The 18,838-nt window shown below is 39.6% G+C and overlaps 1 protein-coding gene and 1 long non-coding RNA gene across 2 annotated transcripts; both read left to right on the forward strand.

Annotated features, from left to right (window-relative positions):
• The first annotated feature begins 2,705 nt into the window (after nt 1-2,705).
• Nucleotides 2,706-3,488, forward strand: LOC148357676 (uncharacterized). The gene is made up of 2 exons (XR_015851525.1): nt 2,706-3,278; nt 3,390-3,488. It is a non-coding gene; the product is annotated as an uncharacterized LOC148357676 (long non-coding RNA).
• A 2,776-nt stretch (nt 3,489-6,264) lies between these two features.
• On the forward strand, nt 6,265-18,838 carry LOC148357677 (melatonin receptor type 1B-B-like). Its single transcript, XM_088345029.1, has 3 exons — nt 6,265-6,460; nt 17,365-17,483; nt 18,089-18,838. The coding sequence occupies exons 1-3, from the start codon at nt 6,265-6,267 to the stop codon at nt 18,836-18,838; spliced, it is 1,065 nt and encodes a 354-aa protein (XP_088201155.1).

Raw genomic sequence — 18,838 nt, forward strand, 5'->3', positions numbered from 1 at the left:
TGAAATAATTTAGCTACAATTCAACAAATTTCCTCATGTACACTCGTGAATTGGTTTTGTGTTGGTAATAAGCAACAAAAAAAGTACTGGCTGAATTTTAACTACCATATATACTGTACAGTACTCACATAGAAGCCTACATCGCATATAAGCGGACATCCTAAAACTGCAAAATAATAATAAAACGTGTACTAATACAAAGATATTTATTTAGATATGTAGATAGTAAAGATAAATATACCGGAAATAAAGATAAAACAACGTACACTACAAAATACACTATTTTTGTATTGTGCAACAATTTCCTTTTCGACTTAATATCACAGTTTTTCACTTTTTCTTTCCCGTCTCACTGAAGTTTTTGGGACGTGTTTTTGTCAGTCCAACATAGGTTGTGTAATAGTATTGGGAGAGTGACTAAAAACAAAATGACTTTTTATTACTTTTTACCAGTGACAATGTAATACAGGGGTGGGCAAATTTCACAAGAGGCCCGTCAGGCTTTTCAATGTGGTTCACCGAACGAAAATGATCAAAAAATAATGACTTTATATAGTAAAGTACTACTTACAAAAACAGGCGCCAGTTTTTGTCTCCAATATCTCTTTTTTTGTCAACTAAAAAATACAACCACATATGTACAAAAAATATTACAAAATTAAATACCAATTTTAGTGCTTCAAAACAGGGACTTAATACTGTATTTTGCTTTCATTTTGAAAAGAAAAAAAATCAGACATACAAAATAACCACTCCTGTAATACTTTAATACAGAAATACCACTACAGAAATACTACAAAAATACATCAACAGTAATATTCTAAAAATACTGATGAAATAACACAAAATACTATTACATAAATACTACAAAAATAAATCTACAGTAGAATTAGAAAAATACTTCAAAACACAACTAAAATACTACAGAAACACTATAGAGCAGGGGTCGGGAACCTATGGCTCGCGAGCCATATATGGCTCTTTTGATGACGGCATCTGGCTCTCTGAAAATTTCTGAACGAAACAAATTTTACTAATAATGTTACTTTAGCAAAATAAATAATAATAATAATAAAGTCAGAAAAAAAAACATGTCAAAAAATAAATAAATAAATACACACATTTTAATTTATATATATTTTCACCTGCAACTTTTCGTTCAGGCACGCAGCTAAGAGCCAATCTGTTCTCCGGTGAGCGGGAAGGTCCGCTACCCGGAAAGTCTAATTTTAATTTATAATTTACAACAATCTGCACAAGTCATTTTGAAGCAAAGAAGAAATATTTCCTTTCGTTTTTGGTTAGCTTTTTTTATGCAGGGTGAACCCTTCTAATCAAGATGACGAAAAGGAAAAGCGATGAAGATTACCGTACGTTTCAGCAGGAATGGACAGAGCAATTTGCCTTTATTGAGAGAGCAGGTTGTGCAGTGTGTCTTTTATGCAATGATAATATTTCCTCGATGAAACGGTCAAATATAAAGAGACACTTCGACACACGCCATGCCACATTTTCAGCGAAATATCCAGTGGGAGACAAGAGAAAGAAGGCCTGTCAAGAACTACTTTCTACAGTCCAGGCGAGTCAGCAGCAGCTCCGTGTATGGGCCAAACAAGGTGATTTTAACTCTGCTAGCTTTGCTGGTTCTTTAGCAATTGTGAGGAGCGGGAAGCCGTTTACAGATGGCGATTATGCCAAATCATTCATGCTTGATGTGGCCAACGAGCTTTTTGACGACTTTAAGGATAAAGATAAAATAATCAAACGGATAAAAGATATGCCTCTTTCAGCAAGAACTGTGCACGATCGTGCCATCATGATGTCGAAACAAGTGGAGAAAAAAACAAGTGAATGACATAAATGCAGCAGAATTTTTTTCCCTCGCTTTGGATGAATCAACAGATGTCAGTCATTTATCCCAGTTCAGTATTATTGCACGCTATGTTGACGGTGACTCGCTGCGTGAGGAAAGTCTTGCCGTTTTGCCACTAAAAGGGACGACGAGAGGAGAGGATTTATTCAAGTCTTTCATGGAGTTTGCAAATGAAAAGAATCTACCAATGGATAAACTTATTTCTGTGTACCGATGGTGCTCCGTGCATGGTGGGGAAAAACAGAGGATTTGTAGCGCTGCTTCGTGAGCAGGAGAACAGACCCATCCTCAGCTTCCACTGTATTCTACATCAGGAGGCACTTTGTGCGCAAATGTGTGACAAGCAGCTTGATGACGTGATGTCACTGGTCATTCGGGTGGTCAACTTTATTGTTGCCCGAGCTTTAAACGATCGCCAGTTTAAAGCACTGTTGGATGAAGTGGAGAATAATTATCCCGGTCTTGTTTTGCACAGTAATGTGCGTTGGCTGTCAAGAGGGAAGGTGCTTAGCCGTTTTGCAGCTTGCCTGAGCGAAATACGGACTTTTCTTCAAATGAAAGGCATCAAGTATCCCCAGCTAGCGGACACTGAGTGGCTCCTCAAGTTTTATTATCTTGTGGACATGACTGGACATCTGAACCATCTCATTGTGAAAATGCAAGGCATTGGATATACAGTCTTATCCCTTCAACAGGCAGTCTTTGCATTTCAAAACAAGCTGGAAATCTTTACTGCGGATATTGAGACTGGTCGTTTACTACACTTTGAAAAACTGAAAGTATTTAAAGATGAGTGCACAGCAAGTGACTCCCCTAAACATTTTGATCTCCATCAGCTCGCAGTTTTCACATCTTCTCTCCTGACGTCATTCAAAGCACGCTTTGGGGACTTTCGTGAGCACACTAGTCTTTTTCAATTCATCACTCATCCGCACGAGTGTGATTTGGACAAAGTAAACCTGAGTTTCATCCCCAATGTCTCTGTCAGAGATTTTGAAGTAGAAGTTGCTGACCTGAAGGCCACAGACATGTGGGTTAATAAGTTCAAGTCACTGAATGAAGATTTGGAAACCCTTGCACGAGAACAAGCAGAGCTGGCAGGCAAACACAAATGGACAGACATGGACAGACTTCAGCGCGCAGACCAGCTGATTGTCAAAACCTGGAACGCGCTTCCCGTCACGTACAAAACACTGCAGCGTGTGAGTCTTGCTGTATTGACCATGTTTGGATCTACGTATGCATGCGAACAGTCGTTCTCACACCTAAAACACATCAAAACCAACCTGCGATCACGTTTAAAAGATGGAAGCCTAAACGCCTGCATAAAGCTGAACCTCACCACCTACCAACCGGACTACAAAGCCATCAGCAAAACCATGCAACACCAAAAGTCGCATTAATAGTAAGTCAGAAGTACTTTTCTTATCAATAAATACCTTTAATTTTATTTTGAACAACGTGTTATAACAGAGTCTTATTATAATATATATATTGTTGGTCTTCTTCGATTTAGATAAGAAATTGCTGACCTGAGGGCCTCAGACAGCGGTGAACAAGCAGAGCGGGCAAGTAAACATGGACAGATATGAATAAAACCTCAGCCTGCAGACCAGTTGATTGTTATAATTATAAATAATTGTTAGTTTTTGTTATTAACTTACAATGTTGTTCAAAATAAATTCTGTCTTATTATACTATAAACTCGTTGATTTTCCTCTTCCATTTAGCTGTTTTTGGTATTAAAATATACATATGGCTCTCCTAGGATTAGATTTTAAAATTTGGGTTTTTTCGGCTCTTTCAGCAAAAAAGGTTCCCGACCCCTGCTATAGAGAATACATTTACAGCAGTACTAGAAACATACTGGTAAAATATGATGAAAATACTATGGGAATACTATAAAAAATAGTCCTGCAGAATACAAAATACAACTTCAATGTAGTTGTAAACCATATCACGTAGGTAGCAGGATAAAGGGCAAGACCCTGGGTTTGAACTGGTGAATGCATTGTCGACAATCACGGGTTATTGTCCCTGGTGTTGGTATTCCTAGAGTTGTCCCCTTTTGCACACACACACCTGACATCTGCACATAGACAAGAAGGCCGTGGCCAAGGTTAATCACATGCACATTTCTGACTTCAGAACAACATGCTTCCCTGCTAATGTTGTTATAGAATGACTTATGGAGTTGGCGCATTGAATAATTCAGGAGCTAGAACATTATCACAAGAGTAAGGTAATATAAATTCATGTAGTTGCTCACTTGTTTCCACCGAGATGAAGTGCTTCACCTCAGCTGACGAAATCCAAGAGATTTATGACTTGTGTGTGTAATTAAGGACTGTACTTTTACAATTTCCAAAGCTAAAAGGATGGATTCTATTTAAAGATTTTTATATTCAGTATGCTGGGATGGGCTCCAGGACCCCCGCAACCCTACTGAGGATAAGCAGTGCAGATAATGGATGGATGGATATTTGAATTAATAGTTAGGGCTGTATTAGCTTAGGAGGTAGAGGGATCAAGAGGTCCCAGGTTCGATCAAGAGGTCCCAGGTTCGATTTCCGGCTCGTCCATGTTATATTTCAAAGTGTCCTTGGGCTAGACACTGACTTGAAAAGCGCTATAAGAATGCAGACCATTTACATTTATATTTATAATTTGAAAGTCTGGTGTGTGAGCCAGGGGCATGGATTTGCATGGATCTGGATAAACATATACATATATTCCTACGTTTGTATCAATCCAACCCTCAGTAACTATTTTATGGCTTTTTACTACAGCTACAGCTGTGACACATATTAAAAAAACATGAATATCCTCATAAAACTGCACTATTTTTTTAGGGATTTAGCCCATTTTACTCACCAAAAATATTTTTCATTTTGGGACAAAATCCATTTTCCTTTCTTTTTTTTCCAATTCAGATCCAAAAAGAAGTTCTTTTCTATCATCATTGAAGCTAATGGTGAAAGTCAAGCCTGTCCTGGCTTATCTCTGAGATTTTATTTGATTTAGCACAGAAGGTAGAGCGCTCATCTTGAGATGAGGAGGTTGCCGGTTTGATTCCCAACTCCCCTTTGTTATACGTTGAAGCGTCCTTTGGCAAGACACTGAATCCCTAATGCCCCCAATAAGCAGGTAGTTTCCTTGCGTGGCTGACCCTGCTACCGGTGTGTGAGAGTGTGTAAATGGTTACGTGTGAAGCACATTGTAAAGCGCTTTGGGAGGTCTTCAGTGACTTATAAAGCGTTATACAAATAGACAAACATTTGTCTATTTGACTGAAGCTTTGGACACGGAGGAATTTTCATTACTAAACTTCTGTTACCGACCCCTAGCCAAAAGTTTGTAAAACACTGATGTCTTTTGTCACCATGTAAATGTCATAAACCAGCTAGCGTGTGGTGGCTCGCAAACTCAGAAATTTATTGGCAAAACTATCAGCTTTGTCTCACTTATTTTATGCCTCAGAGCCTGCAGGACTGATATATAAAACATGAAAGTTTTTTCTCTTATTAGTTTTACGTCTTCATAAAAGTGCAAAACTGGATGGGTGACACGTTGCCTAGTATTCACCACTGATGACACACATCCACACATCACGCACGCGCATATTGGCTGATTCCCTGATTATAGCAATTTATTTTATAGTTGAAATTTGTCTTGGTTGAGAGAAAGCGGCAGGTAGAAAATCTACATGAGAAGAAATCCAGCGTTCTCCTCTGTGCTATAGACGGCGCCACTTTGTAGTTAAATATAAACACCCTTCAGAGATTGCCTCTAGAGGACTGAGGGAAATATACAGTATGAATAAGTGAAGCGATAGTCCTCAACAGTCGGAGTACACTGTAATTCATGGTCTGCATTTATAAGCATTGTATCAGAGTAATGCACAAAGTAGTCACGACAATAGAATTACAAAATGTTATAAAATGTGTCACTGTACTCATTACCTAGAAAAACAATTGCAGTCCAGAAATGTGTTTCTTTGTAACTTGTTAGTCCCTGGACTGGAAACAATCTAAATCCGATTCAGTAAATTGCCCCTAGTCTCTCGGGGACTGGGAAAGGGGGTTGGAGGGTTTAGCGGTAGTTTAGAGGACACGAAAATGAAGAGAAATGAGGAGCAGCAGCTTTTGAGAAGCAAAGCATAAGACACTGGTCCAGCAAGCTGCATCTTCACTATCAGCACAATGATCCCTCGAGCGCACATGGGTCTCGGGCGGTCGCTTTCCGCTGTGCGATAACCATCCTTCAGCCGGCGGAGCGGGTATGAATGACGGAGGCACTAAACGCGTATATAAGGAAGATGATCAGAGCAGTCGTGCAAGCAGTGGATTGAAGATACAACAGGGTGGGGAGAAGGACATGCGGGGGGGAATATGGACATGCCAGAGGATGCCTCGTTAATGAAGAATCAAACTAAGCAGGGGCAGGACCCGAGCCGAGGAAGTGTGCGTCCTTCTTGGGCAGTTGCAGCGCTGGCCAGCGTGCTGATCTTCACCACGGTGGTGGACGTGTTGGGGAACGTGCTGGTCATCATCTCTGTGGCGAAGAACCGGAAACTCCAAAATCCGGGTAAGCAGGGCAATTGTTTTTACAAGCCTGCACGTGCGTGCTCGTTTCAACAAACACCCACTTGCCACTGGCTGAGAAATAAACGTTCTTTTGTATTAATTTGGATGGAAAACTGAATGAGATGTGTTTCATTCATTAGAATATTACGTTTTACTGAACAGTTTCCTACTTGCTCTTTACACAGATTTTTTTCAAAACATTTACTCCTTGTTTTATAACCTTATCTTTTCTGTTCCTTTATCTTCTGTTTTTTTTTACCTCTCTGTTAATGTGTGAACTGGAGTGTCATGCCCAATTTCGTTGTCACAATATGTTAACCCATTTTGTAACAATGACAATAAAGGTATATTCTATTCTATTCTTAAAGTGGCTAAAAATTAAATTGAGATAAGAGGGCTGGGCGCGATCAGGCAGTACTTGCCCAAGGCACACCACAGTGAGTGGTGCCCGATGACCTAAGTTGTTAAGGGATCCGTGATCCATGAATGCATTTTTAAAGAATTTTTTTTATTTCATTATTTACTTGGATATATGTTATCTTATTTTAAACCGTTTACTTTGTATTTTTAAAGGAATCATTTCATAGTTATGTATTAAGTTAAATGAATAAATCATTTGAATATAAATGCAAAAATATATGAAACGCAAAGTCACACACAGAGCCTCTGAGCCTTCAAAGGTGGTGTCCGCAACGTGAAATGTTGCTACTCTCTACCACCATCTTAAGTCATGATCACAGTCTCGATCAGCTCATATCTCAAGTACCAAGTAATAATAAACTATTTGGATTGGCGTTTGGACTACTTGAAACAAGCCTTTTATTACTTTCATTATTTTCAGGTTACACTAAAAGAAAACAGGGACGAGTAGGAAATCACTCTAAGATCTGGCATTAGTAGTGTTTATGTTGTGTAGTGCCTGGCTCAATCGCCCAACATGCGAAAGGTCCCTGGTTCGAGACCAGGTGGAAACATTTGTTGGCCTTGGAGGGATGAGCGCCACCAGATCTTACTTGCCCAAGACACACAACAAGAAATGGTACCCCTACAACCCTAATTGTAAGGGATCCACCCACCAACTCACCATTAGTAATGTCACTTGTAGCTGCCTTTCAATGCCGAGGTACGGCTCACCTCTAAAGAGTGGGGTAATGCTAGAGAACACCGAAAAACAACGGAGACCAGATGATGGAGGTACTGTATATGAGTTAGATCAGGAGGCTGTTCCTACTAGTGGTGACCATGGAAACCCTGTTTAATGTGGGGAGCTAACCCCTACGCCATAACCACAGCCTGGAGAGGGATGAGTGCCGGCAGGCTGTACTTTGCCCAAGACCCATCACAATGAGTGGTGCCCTGATAACCCAGGCGGTTAAGAGATTCGTGAACAATGAATGATTATATGCTGTATACTGTAAGGCAATAACGGTGTGAATAACTAAATACTAGCTCCTGTTCCTCTATCCTCATTTATATTGAATGTACGCTTTTATTAAGAAATGTGCATGTAAGTCTAAGTCATCTACCAAAACTATTAGTTAATCTAGTTTATTTTCAGATATGTTTTATATTTTGATCCATCATCTAGTTGGCCAATGAAAAAGGATCATTTCTATTATCTGTGCACCATTAATTAATTTTAACAAAATTATGGGATCCATAATGCGGTAAATCGATCTTAGTACTTTCTGCATTGGTCAGCATTCCTTCTGTTCCTATAGATTTTTTTTTTAGATACCATGAGACTCCATTGGTTCTATGTCTATGTGTAATTGCAATATCATTTTACTTGAGCCTCTTTTTATGCCCACCCTAAAGATTTCTCAAATTTCTTGAAAGATAGCTCTAATGCAAGTAAAATCAAAATTAGTCAAAAATAAAATGTTTTCTAAAGTGCACTTAGCACTACTGTACTAAACACAAACAGATTTTGTCTTCATAGAAATAAAAGCACATTTTTAATTGGAGTTTGAGCCTATTAGTTATTTTTCTCGATATTTTTGACTCCCTGTTATGGGGTGCGCACAAGTTAATTAAAAATGTAATTTTACAGCAATGATTTTCAGATCTGGGCGGCACAGCTGGGTGGTTAGCGCGTAGCCCCATAAGGGGGAGGTCAAGGGTTCAATTCCAGTTACCGCATTCTCCTCACGCAGAGTTTGCGTGTTGCTCCCATGCCTGTGTGGGTTTCCTCCAGGCACTCTGAATTTTTCCCATCTTCCCCAAAAATGCATGGCAGGTTAATTGGTTGGTCCAAATTGTCCCTGGGTGTGAATGAGCAAGTGAATGCCCGAAAATACCTGGGGTGGGCTCCAGCACCCCCTCGACCCTGGTGAGGATAAGCGGCGTGAATAATGGTATTTTCGGAACCGGCACACCACCCTCCCCAGGGGGCGCCAACCAGGTGTGGAGTCCAATCTCCACACGCTAATTATTCCAAGGCTTTATATTGACTGCTCAGAAAGCACTCTGTGTTTAACTGAAAAGCTTTTGCATTCTTTGTTTCTGGTTTGGTTATTGTCAGGTTTGATTTTGTTTGGACAAGTTATTTGTTTTGTGACCTCCTTTTTGTTTGTTACTTTCTTCCAGGGTGTGTCATTAAATACCATCATCATTTTGAGCACCCCTGCCTCAGTTCTCGCTTGCCGTCACCTAGGTCCACCCAAAAAGCATTATAAATTATCATTCAGTGAAAAAAACCTGTATGGTGTTTATTCAGGTGCAACCCAGCAAAGATTTAAAAATAACGTTACATTTTCTTGAAATTGAAAAAAAAAACAATCTATAAAAACAATTCCAGATGCAATCATCAAACATAAATTATAATGTTAGCTAAAATTAGAATAAATCTTGTATAAAATCATTGGCTGTCTCGAAAAGCCATCATGTAAACAAAAAAGTCAGGATCTACCAGAGAAGAGGAAGACACCCTCTATCGCCAGCAAAGTTCGACTTCTCAACCAGCTGAAAAATGTTTAGGCGCCACAAACGGATTTTTGGCACTCCATAGTGGCTCCCTGGTGCTTTTTTAAAAATATTTGATAATGGAAAAATATAGGGTTTCTGTAGGACAAAACAGGACACATTCTTAACGTTTTCCAATGAATATAGATAGTTTGTGTTTTCTTTGTTATAAGAATTAGACCTTTGTGGGACGTATTTTGGAATGCAAACCTTGCGGAAAAAATAGATTTGAAGTGAGACTTAGTATTTAGTACGATTGCATTAGATTTCCGTTTTGGTAAAAGTTAACTACTTCTGGTTTTAAATAAACAAATGGTGTTGTTTTTTTAATATACTGGAGATGGATTGTGTTTTGCGTGTTAAAAGGGAATGCGCGATAAAATCTATCATTTTTTAATGTCAAAAGGTTGCCATGATAACGACTAAGTGACTACTTGGGGTAGACATATCTCAGTTCCCAGCGGGCTAAACAAAAATAGCATTTTGTAAATTTTGGTGGGGAATCAATTAAAAGCTAACGTTTCTTAACTTACCTCAATAAACGAATGTGGTCTTTAAAGTTACGAAAAAGATTACAAATTTTGACAGCATTGGAGTCACCGATATTTAGACAGATATTTCCAGTTAAAAACCCCAAAATATTATCAAAATATGTAGGTAACGCAAGGTAGGTATAGAATTAAAATGACCTCGAAACAATATTTCTCAATTTTTGCATCTAAAAATACAACTCCCATCACACACTCGAAATGAAATACCTGGTGGAAATGGGTTAGGAATTATAAAAGTTCAGTAAAACTTACCCCCTCTCACGAGCATTACATTACGTTAATCGTCATCTTATTGTATTGTTTGTTTAATTGGCCATATACATTTTTGATATATTTCTTCACACTTTGTAACACTCAATATGCTAAAAGACAAACATTGCATATATCCCTGTCCTACACTTTCTTATCATTTTGCGGTGTCACAGCAGATCCATCAACATTATAAAGGACTCTTCTCACCCCGGCCACCACCTCTTTGACCTGTTGCCCTTGGTTCCCTAAAACAAGGACAAATTTCTTCTGCAGGTCCATCACCACCATAAACAAGCACGAAAACGTTTTAAAACATTTATATAGCGACTTATTTGGAAATTTGTGTTGCTGCTTAATGTTATCGCACTACTTACTTTTCATTGCATTATGATGCTCTTTTTTGTCATTGAACGATCATTAAAACCAGCCTCTAAGCACTATGTTGTCAATATTTTTGTCTATTTCTCCTTTCAGTATTTTTTATTTTCTCTTCTAAGTCTTTATTAAGGGAGTTTCATGTCTAATCTTGTTCCATACAGTATTTCACTACATTCTTATTAATGACAGTAAAGTCAATTCAATTCAATATACTGTATGGACTCACTCAGTTTCTTTGTTCCTTCTTTTGACCCGCTACCAAGGTCCCTCTTCAGTTTGATTTCTCATTGAACCGCGCTCGCTGCTGACTTTCTGAACTGCTGTTTAAACAAAATGAAGTTGTGAGGTTATGATGCCGGAGCATGAAGTACCTGAAACTGTAAAATAAATTTATGACGGCAATGTTTTGTTATCGAGGACTCCTTGTACAAAAGCTAATGACATACTGTATTTCGGCTAAAATTCTGGTCGGCATAAACTTCTATGATGTGTCGTTCACGGATGTAATGATCTATGGGCTGGCTCTTTGAAGTTAGTTTCAGACTAAATTGGTTTAAGTTGAATTGTAGTTAAAGAGTCAAAAGTTTATTTTAAAGGTTATTTTTAGGACTGAAGAGTTAATAAATTGCATTTTTTCAGGTATCCTATGTTGATTGATTCTAAAGTTGCTTGGTATTAAAAGTCAAGTGTTTATGTTTATTAAATGTTTGCTGTAGAGCAAGGACATCAATCTCAGTGTGGCTCTGGGTCCGGATCCACACTTTCTGAGACTGGTCGTATAAGTAAAAGAATGTCAACTCCAAACTCGGTGTGTGCGTGGATATAAATACTAAAGGTCACCTTGAGTCTGCTAAAGAGATTGATGGAGAATTTCTGCTTCCCTACATTACAAACCGCAGAGCCATATAAAACAAATTTGCTGAAACTGATCCTAGTTGACAATTTTCTAAATGCTGACGCTTCACTCACAGTGATGTATCAAGTAGCCAACGCAAACACATTACCTATTCATCAGAGACTGATGAGTGTGTTCAATATAGAACATCTGGCATATGAATTTTGAAGGCATTGAGGTCGCTGTAGTTAAATAAGTTGATGCAAGTGGAGTGATGTAAACATTGAATGATCCTTCCTCATAACCTTGTTCTAACCATTCCCCCTCTCATTCATCTTACTGCTCCAAAATTTTGCATTTAATTTATTTATAAGAAAATCCAGCTCTAGCCCCACTTTTCTGGTATCATTTATGATTCCTTTGAATAGCATGAGAGGCCGTTAGAGAAGTAAATCATACTTGCTCTCATTATAACATTATACTCTCACACATTCACAACTATACTTATACAGACACAACTATACTTACACAGACACAGTCATACCCATGCAGAAACACTTTTACTCTCATACACAATACTATACTTTCTCGCACATACTATTATACTCTCATACACACTACTATTCCCTCTCACACATAATTCTATTCTCTCTTACACAATACTATGCTTTTAAACACATATTACTATAATCCCACCCACATACTACTATTAACTTCTCACCTCTCACTGTTTTTTCACTTTGGTTACTTTTGGTAGCCAAGGAGATAAACACAGACCTTTGTGTGTATAGTTGCACAGTTCGATGTAAAACTGGAGTTGCTCCTAGTATTGTAGTATATGTAAGAGAGTATAGTAGTATATGTGGGAGAGTGTGGTAGAATGTGTGTGAATGCATAGTAGTGTGTGCATGAGAGCATACTAATATGTGTGAGAGAGTATAGTAGAGTGTTTACGAGAGTATAGTAATATGAGTGAGAGACTATAGTATTATCTGTATGAGAGAGTAGTGGTATGCATTATAGAGAATATAGTAATATGTGTATAAGAGTATAGTAATATGTGTGAGAGAGTGAAGTGGTGTGCGAATGAGAGAATAGTGGTCAGTGTGAGAGATTAAAGTATTGTGTAAGAGTATAATAGTCTTTATGCATAAGTACAACTGTGTCTTTATTAGAATATATTTGTGAATGTGTGAGAGTATGTTATAGGTGAGACCAAGAATGATTTTTTTTTCAAATGGCCTCCCAGAGTATGATCTTTAGCTTTGGGCTGAAAGGCTTGGTCACTTCGGAATTTTCCAACCTTTCACTATTAGATAAACACAACAACACATTTCCTTGCACAGCTCTTTCATTTATAAATTTAATGGCTGCTGGCACAATCGCTTTGGTGTATTACTGCCCTTTAGCCAATCATAATATGTGCAACCCGCTAGCAGGCACTCAGTCTCCAACTTGGGAGCGTATTGGCTATAACTACAGCTTTATCAAACATTATTGATACTGTACCCGGACTTCAGGATTTTTGTGAAGGTCTCGAGGTACATTTCTGAGCCTAGCAACAACTAGTGGCTGATATGTGATTGGTTGAATGCTTAAATATGAAAACACACATCTGGAAGCAGCACAACCAGGGAGAAGCAATGAAAAGAAAGCTGAAAGACATTTTGGAATTATTTAAAGTATTGATTAATAATTTGTAATTAAGCTCAAATGACTTATCTATTTTTAGGTCAGCAGAGAAGGCCTTGCAGGCCCTGACAACCAACAACAGGAATTTACTTTATTTATATATACTTTCCATTTAGTCTGGGCACGCTGCCTTAAAATCGGATAGCATTAAGCGAACACAGTATATGCTGATATCATTTATCAGTCAATCCAGCAAATATGCATTACCGGGTTGTTTAAAGGAAGTCACACATCAGTGGAGCCAAACTTATTTTCCATGCTCAAGAAAATGATCAGCCCGAGGGTCACCTTCCAAGACAAGCCCACTGGGAGAATCAACCGCTAACGTGCCAGGCTTTACTATGGATGTTCTGCCGCTTAGGCCACATAAATGTCACAACGACCTAGCGTGTCCTTATCCAAGCTCTAAAGCCCCTCTTTTCATGTCCCAATAAATCCCCTCCTATTCCACTATCTTCCCGTTTTCACACCGATTACACATATTTTAACTCCCCCATCCATTATATTATCTATCGTTTCCCATCTTTTACTCTCTCCATCATGTTCTGTATTACACTTATTCTGTCCCACACCTCCACTAAAACCTACAACTCTTCCATTTTGCTCAAATGGAAGCCGGTTGTGGGCGAGATGAGCTTCTGCTCACCTCTGTTGGAAGAAACAATTTTGGATTATAAAGGTCAGCAGTGATTGATGGTGGCATTCAAGTACAGTGAGGAAAATTGAAAACTAGAGAGGGCCGTGCATGGACTGGCAATACAGTAACTGTTGGGATCTGGTACACTACCGGGCGACACTTGACGAGTGGTAAGTGGGTCATGGTGCCGAGGTCCAGGATTCAAATCCAGCTACCGGCCTTCCAATGCAAAAATTGCATGTTCTTCCCGTGCCTGTGTGGGGTTCCTCCGGGTTCCCACATTCCGAAAACATGCCTGGGTGAATGATTGGTCCCTCCAAATTGTCCCTGGCTATGAGTGAGCATGTAAATGGTTGCCTATCCCTGTGTGCCCTGCAACTTGTAGGCAACCAGTTCAGGGTGTCCCCTGCCCACTGCCTGTGGATGGCTTGGATGGGCTCCAGCACCCCCACATCCCGATTGTGGATGGATGGTACGCTACCTTCCACCAAAGAGTGACAATCGGGTTTTGGTTGGAGTTTAGGCTAGGGTTGGAGCTAACATCAATCCAGATCGCTGGTTTCGCAACTGTTAAGGTGCAGTCAATCCAAGGGTTCTGGTTGGGGTCAGGTCTAGGCTTTTGGTCAAAGCTACGGTTCGTTTTGGTTGGAGCTAGTATTAGCGTTCTGATTGAAGCTTGGATTATGGTTAGGGGTTCAAGCTACGGTCAGGACTAGGCATTTGGTTGGAGCTAGAGTAAGGATTCTGGTTGGAGCTCGGGTTATTTTATTTATTTTTATTGATTTATTTTTTTGTCTGAGCTAAGGTAGGGTTTTGGTTGGAGCTTGAAAGCATGTTAGTTTTGTGCGCAATGTACCTTGAAGAATAAAGCTTGACTTCGGATCACATCTTAGCTCGTGGCAGGAATTATTTGGGACAAACGGACAAAATAAGGAAAAAGAGAAAAAGAAGAAGTAAAGAAGCAGGAGGTAAATAAGAAAAAGAGGAAGAAGTAACAAAATAAAAAGATAGAAAAAAACAAAAAAACAAAACATAAAAGGAACAGAGAAAAAAAGAAGACAATATGTTCAGTATATTACTAATTTCAATGTAATATTCTGCACAAAATAAAGGAATATGTTTTTAAACATATTTATGTTTCTTCTAGCTTATGATGACATTTTCTTTTTCAATCTTCTGTGACCTTTTAACTGATTTAAACATTTTTTTAATTAATCAACTCTAAACTGGAATATTGTATGACAAAACAAAATGTCTATTAAAAATGTTGACTTTTAGTGCAACAACAAATAAACTACAAAACACAAGAATATACAGAAAAACACTAGAAAAGTGCTATGCAGGGGATTTTTGGGGTTATGATGAAACAATTTGTATGGATTTGTCTTGATGTTGAGATCTTTACGACCTCACTCCGCCTTGTAGTCATGAAAATATGGTATATCGTTACCTCTATGAAAATTCAACTATGCATTCTTCTGGTGATTTTTTTAAATGTTATTGCCAGAAGTATGTCGTTGCTCAACTTATTAATGCTGTGTCCGCCTGCCCGTGCTTAATTTATGCCTAGACTTTGACCTCAAAAGACTTTTTACATACTACCAGCCGTGTTTTGTGTTACCTGTTTCTTCACCATTTTCCTTTACCCCTAATGAAGCTCTCAACTTTGCTTGCCTGTCCACGTTTGGATCCTTTACGATCGGGCCTAAATAAAGCCAGCCAATCACAGGACACACATAGATATACAACCATTCACACAAGCATCCATTCCTAGGAACAATATAAAGAAACCAATCAAACTGCCCTACATTTTTTGGGGAAATGTGGGAAGAATCCGGAGTCTCTGAACAAAACATGCGTGGGTGAGAACATGCAATCTTTGCACAGGGAGTGTGGTAACTGAAGTCAAACCTGGGATCTCCGAACAGTGAGGCGGACATGCTAAACAGTCATTGAATTAGTTTGATGAAAATTATAATTCAAGAATGGTAATGGGGCAATGCAAAAGTATAAATAAAAAATAGGATAAAGGTGAAAGGGGGAGACAGAAGCTGATTAATACAGAGAGTAATGCAGACTCCTGATTTTGGAGAGGACGTTGTTGGGCGTCGCCCCAAAATATACGCAGAGACAGAAATATGGCGGAAAGGGAACATACTTTATTGCTTCCGTTCATTCATTCAAGCCATGTTCAAAGTTCGTTCAAGAAACGCTGGGCTTTACACTGTGCTGAAAAACATCACGTGATGTTTTTCACGGAATCGAAAGTGTTTTTTTCAGGCCCCGACTCGCTCAGTCAACAACTTGTCGCCATGCACTACTTTTGTATAGCCAAATTCTCTTTTAGGACTGAGCAGGTTACAACTAAACCCTCCCCTGATCTTAAACTAACATGCGGGCAAGAAAAAAACTAAAAAACCTCAACGTGAGAAAAATAAGAATCCTTGAGAAGAGGCCTTAGAAATGGCAACCCCCTTTCAGGGTGAGGTGAAAAAGGTGTAAAAAATTGTCCAGAAAATGCATGACAGCAACCGCACAGCTTCCCATCTCTGCCTGCTGGTCGATGCAGACATTGACGTGCTTCAGGTCCAGGTTCCTGACTCATCTCGAATCGTCCTTCTCCCTCGTATCACCAAAAGCCAGGCAGTCGTAAAAAGACAGGAAAAGAAAAGTATGATGTGGGCATCAAGCATAAGCTACTGAATAGAAGTGGGTCTTAAGTACAGAGTTAAAAACATTGAGGTTGCAGATCTTACCTCCGGAGGCAGGGCATTCCACAGCACCGGGGCCCGGTTGGAGAATGCTCTTGAGACTGTTTCGTAGCTCTCGAAGTCACAAGTAGACAAGCATTTTCCAAGCAGAGGCTCTGTGCAGGCACATTGGGGTAAATAAAATCTGAAAGATAAGAGGGGGCAAGTCCATGCAAACAACTGTATGTTAGTAGGTGGACCTTAAAATCACATCTTATGCGGACTGGGAGCCAACAGCTAATATAGGATTGATAAGGTCAAAATTTCTTGTAGTAAATAGTCTCACAGGTGCATTTTAAACCAGCTGCCCACTTTTAATGCGAGACATCAGGAGACCAGAGAGCAATACATTACAACGTCCGTGGCACTTCACGTTCTCCTTTTATACTGCTCTACCTCAGGGACACTTCCCTCTAGAAGGGCTACATGCCTAGGGTAGCAGGAACAACCTTTACAACAACCTAAACTTACTTGTGAGCAGTTGGAAGCCAAGCAGGGTCTTAGCAGCCGGGGAGCAGAGGGGTTGCTCCTTCACTGGCGTTCGGCAGAGGTTACGACGATGAACAATTGTGCGCGGCACTTACCTTACGTCAGTCGTCTGAGATACTTACTAGAAACTTTTCAAGCTGCTTGAGATGGAAAATCTCAGTCCAGAATTCTGGTAGAGCAGGAATCCATATTGATCTTGTAGTCGTGAGGACAGAGCAGCATAAAACTGCCACCAACTTGTGTACTCGTGTTTGTCTCTGATCTCTTTATTGTTGCAGGATGGACCCAAGCTGAACCACACAGTTTTCGAGACTTAACAAATATGATACTTTTAATTTTCTTTCTGTCTTGGAATAGGAAATGCGTTTGTGGTGAGCCTGGCCTTCGCCGACTTGATGGTAGCATTCTACCCTTATCCCCTGGTGTTGTATGCTATCTTCCATGATGGCTGGTCATTGGGGGACACTCAGTGCAAGGTACACACTAGCAATACACGAGGGGCGGCAAGAAGAAATCTTTATGTTTTATACACAGGGTAAATCGAGATTTTAGACATTTAATGGTATAAAGCAGAGGGCCACTTGTCCTGCATGTTTTTGGGGGTTTCTCTTGAACTCAGGTGATTCCAATCACCAGGATCATTAACAAGGTCTGCAAGCAGTGTCGAAGAAGAGAAACTTTCAAACAATACTACATTAATACCACTACAGAAATACTGCTGCATTAACTCAAAAGAAAAGCAAACACGCAACAAACAAATCACACCCACAAAGCATGAGTTGAAAAATGCTCAACGTGGGGAAATCGCAATGCTGGTCAATGTCACATTTTACCCAGCCGTTTAATCACAGTGCAAGCTGGGCGGGACAAACACCGCAAGAACCGGATGCCATGTTTGACTACGGTAAGACAAGAAGATCAAAAATAGAATACAAAACATACCATTTACACCACTAGGCATTTAAAGAACATTGTGAGTGGCGTAAAAAATAGGGTGCGGACACCATTTGTAGCCTGCTACCTTTTTTTTAATGTCAATTTATTGTCTTTAATGCATTTGTCTAAATGTCACCCCTTTCAGGTGAGCGGCTTCCTGATGGGTTTGAGCGTCATCGGCTCCATCTTCAACATTACGGGCATCGCCATCAACCGCTACTGTTACATCTGCCACAACTTCAAATACGACAAGTTGTATAGTACACGGAACACGCTGCTGCTGGTCACACTCATCTGGGTCCTTACATTAACGGCCATTGTACCCAATCTTTTCTTTGGTTCTTTGCAGTACGATCCCCGTGTCTACTCATGCACGTTCACGCAAACTGTCAGCACTACTTACACAATCTCAGTAGTGGTCATCCATTTCTTCGTTCCCATTTCTGTGGTGACTTTCTGTTACATGAGGATATGGGTTTTGTTCATCCAGGTAAGGCGCAAGGTGAAATCGGAGGTACGTCCTTGGATCAAACCCAGCGACTTGAGGAACTTCATTACCATGTTTGTCGTGTTTGCGCTTTTTGCTATTTGTTGGGGGCCGCTCAACTTCATTGGGCTAGCCGTTGCCATTAACCCGGAAGATGTGGTACCTCGCATACCCGAGTGGCTCTTTGTTGTCAGCTATTTCATGGCTTACTTCAACAGTTGCCTAAATGCTGTCATATATGGCCTATTGAACCAGAACTTTCGCAGGGAGTACAAAAGTATTATGATGTTTGTGTGTTGTCCACGTTTCTTCTTTAAAGAAACTTCACGAGGAGGGACTGAGGGCATGAGAAGCAGACCATCACATGGACTCAATAATAACAACTTAGTGAAAGTAGAAACTCTATGA

Source organism: Urocampus carinirostris, chromosome 10 (assembly GCF_059441175.1).
Source record: "Urocampus carinirostris isolate Australia breed hairy pipefish chromosome 10, RoL_Ucar_1.0, whole genome shotgun sequence".
NCBI classification, from domain to species: domain Eukaryota; kingdom Metazoa; phylum Chordata; class Actinopteri; order Syngnathiformes; family Syngnathidae; genus Urocampus; species Urocampus carinirostris.

What these genes read in the sequence shown, in the direction of transcription:
- LOC148357677 (XM_088345029.1), top strand. Translation starts at nt 6,265, where the DNA reads ATGGACATGCCAGAGGATGCCTCGTTAATGAAGAATCAAACTAAGCAG. An exon ending in CCGGAAACTCCAAAATCCGG is followed by an intron (nt 6,461 to 17,364) that starts GTAAGCAGGGCA and finishes GTCTTGGAATAG; the next exon opens with GAAATGCGTTTGTGGTGAGC. An exon ending in TGGGGGACACTCAGTGCAAG is followed by an intron (nt 17,484 to 18,088) that starts GTACACACTAGC and finishes CACCCCTTTCAG; the next exon opens with GTGAGCGGCTTCCTGATGGG.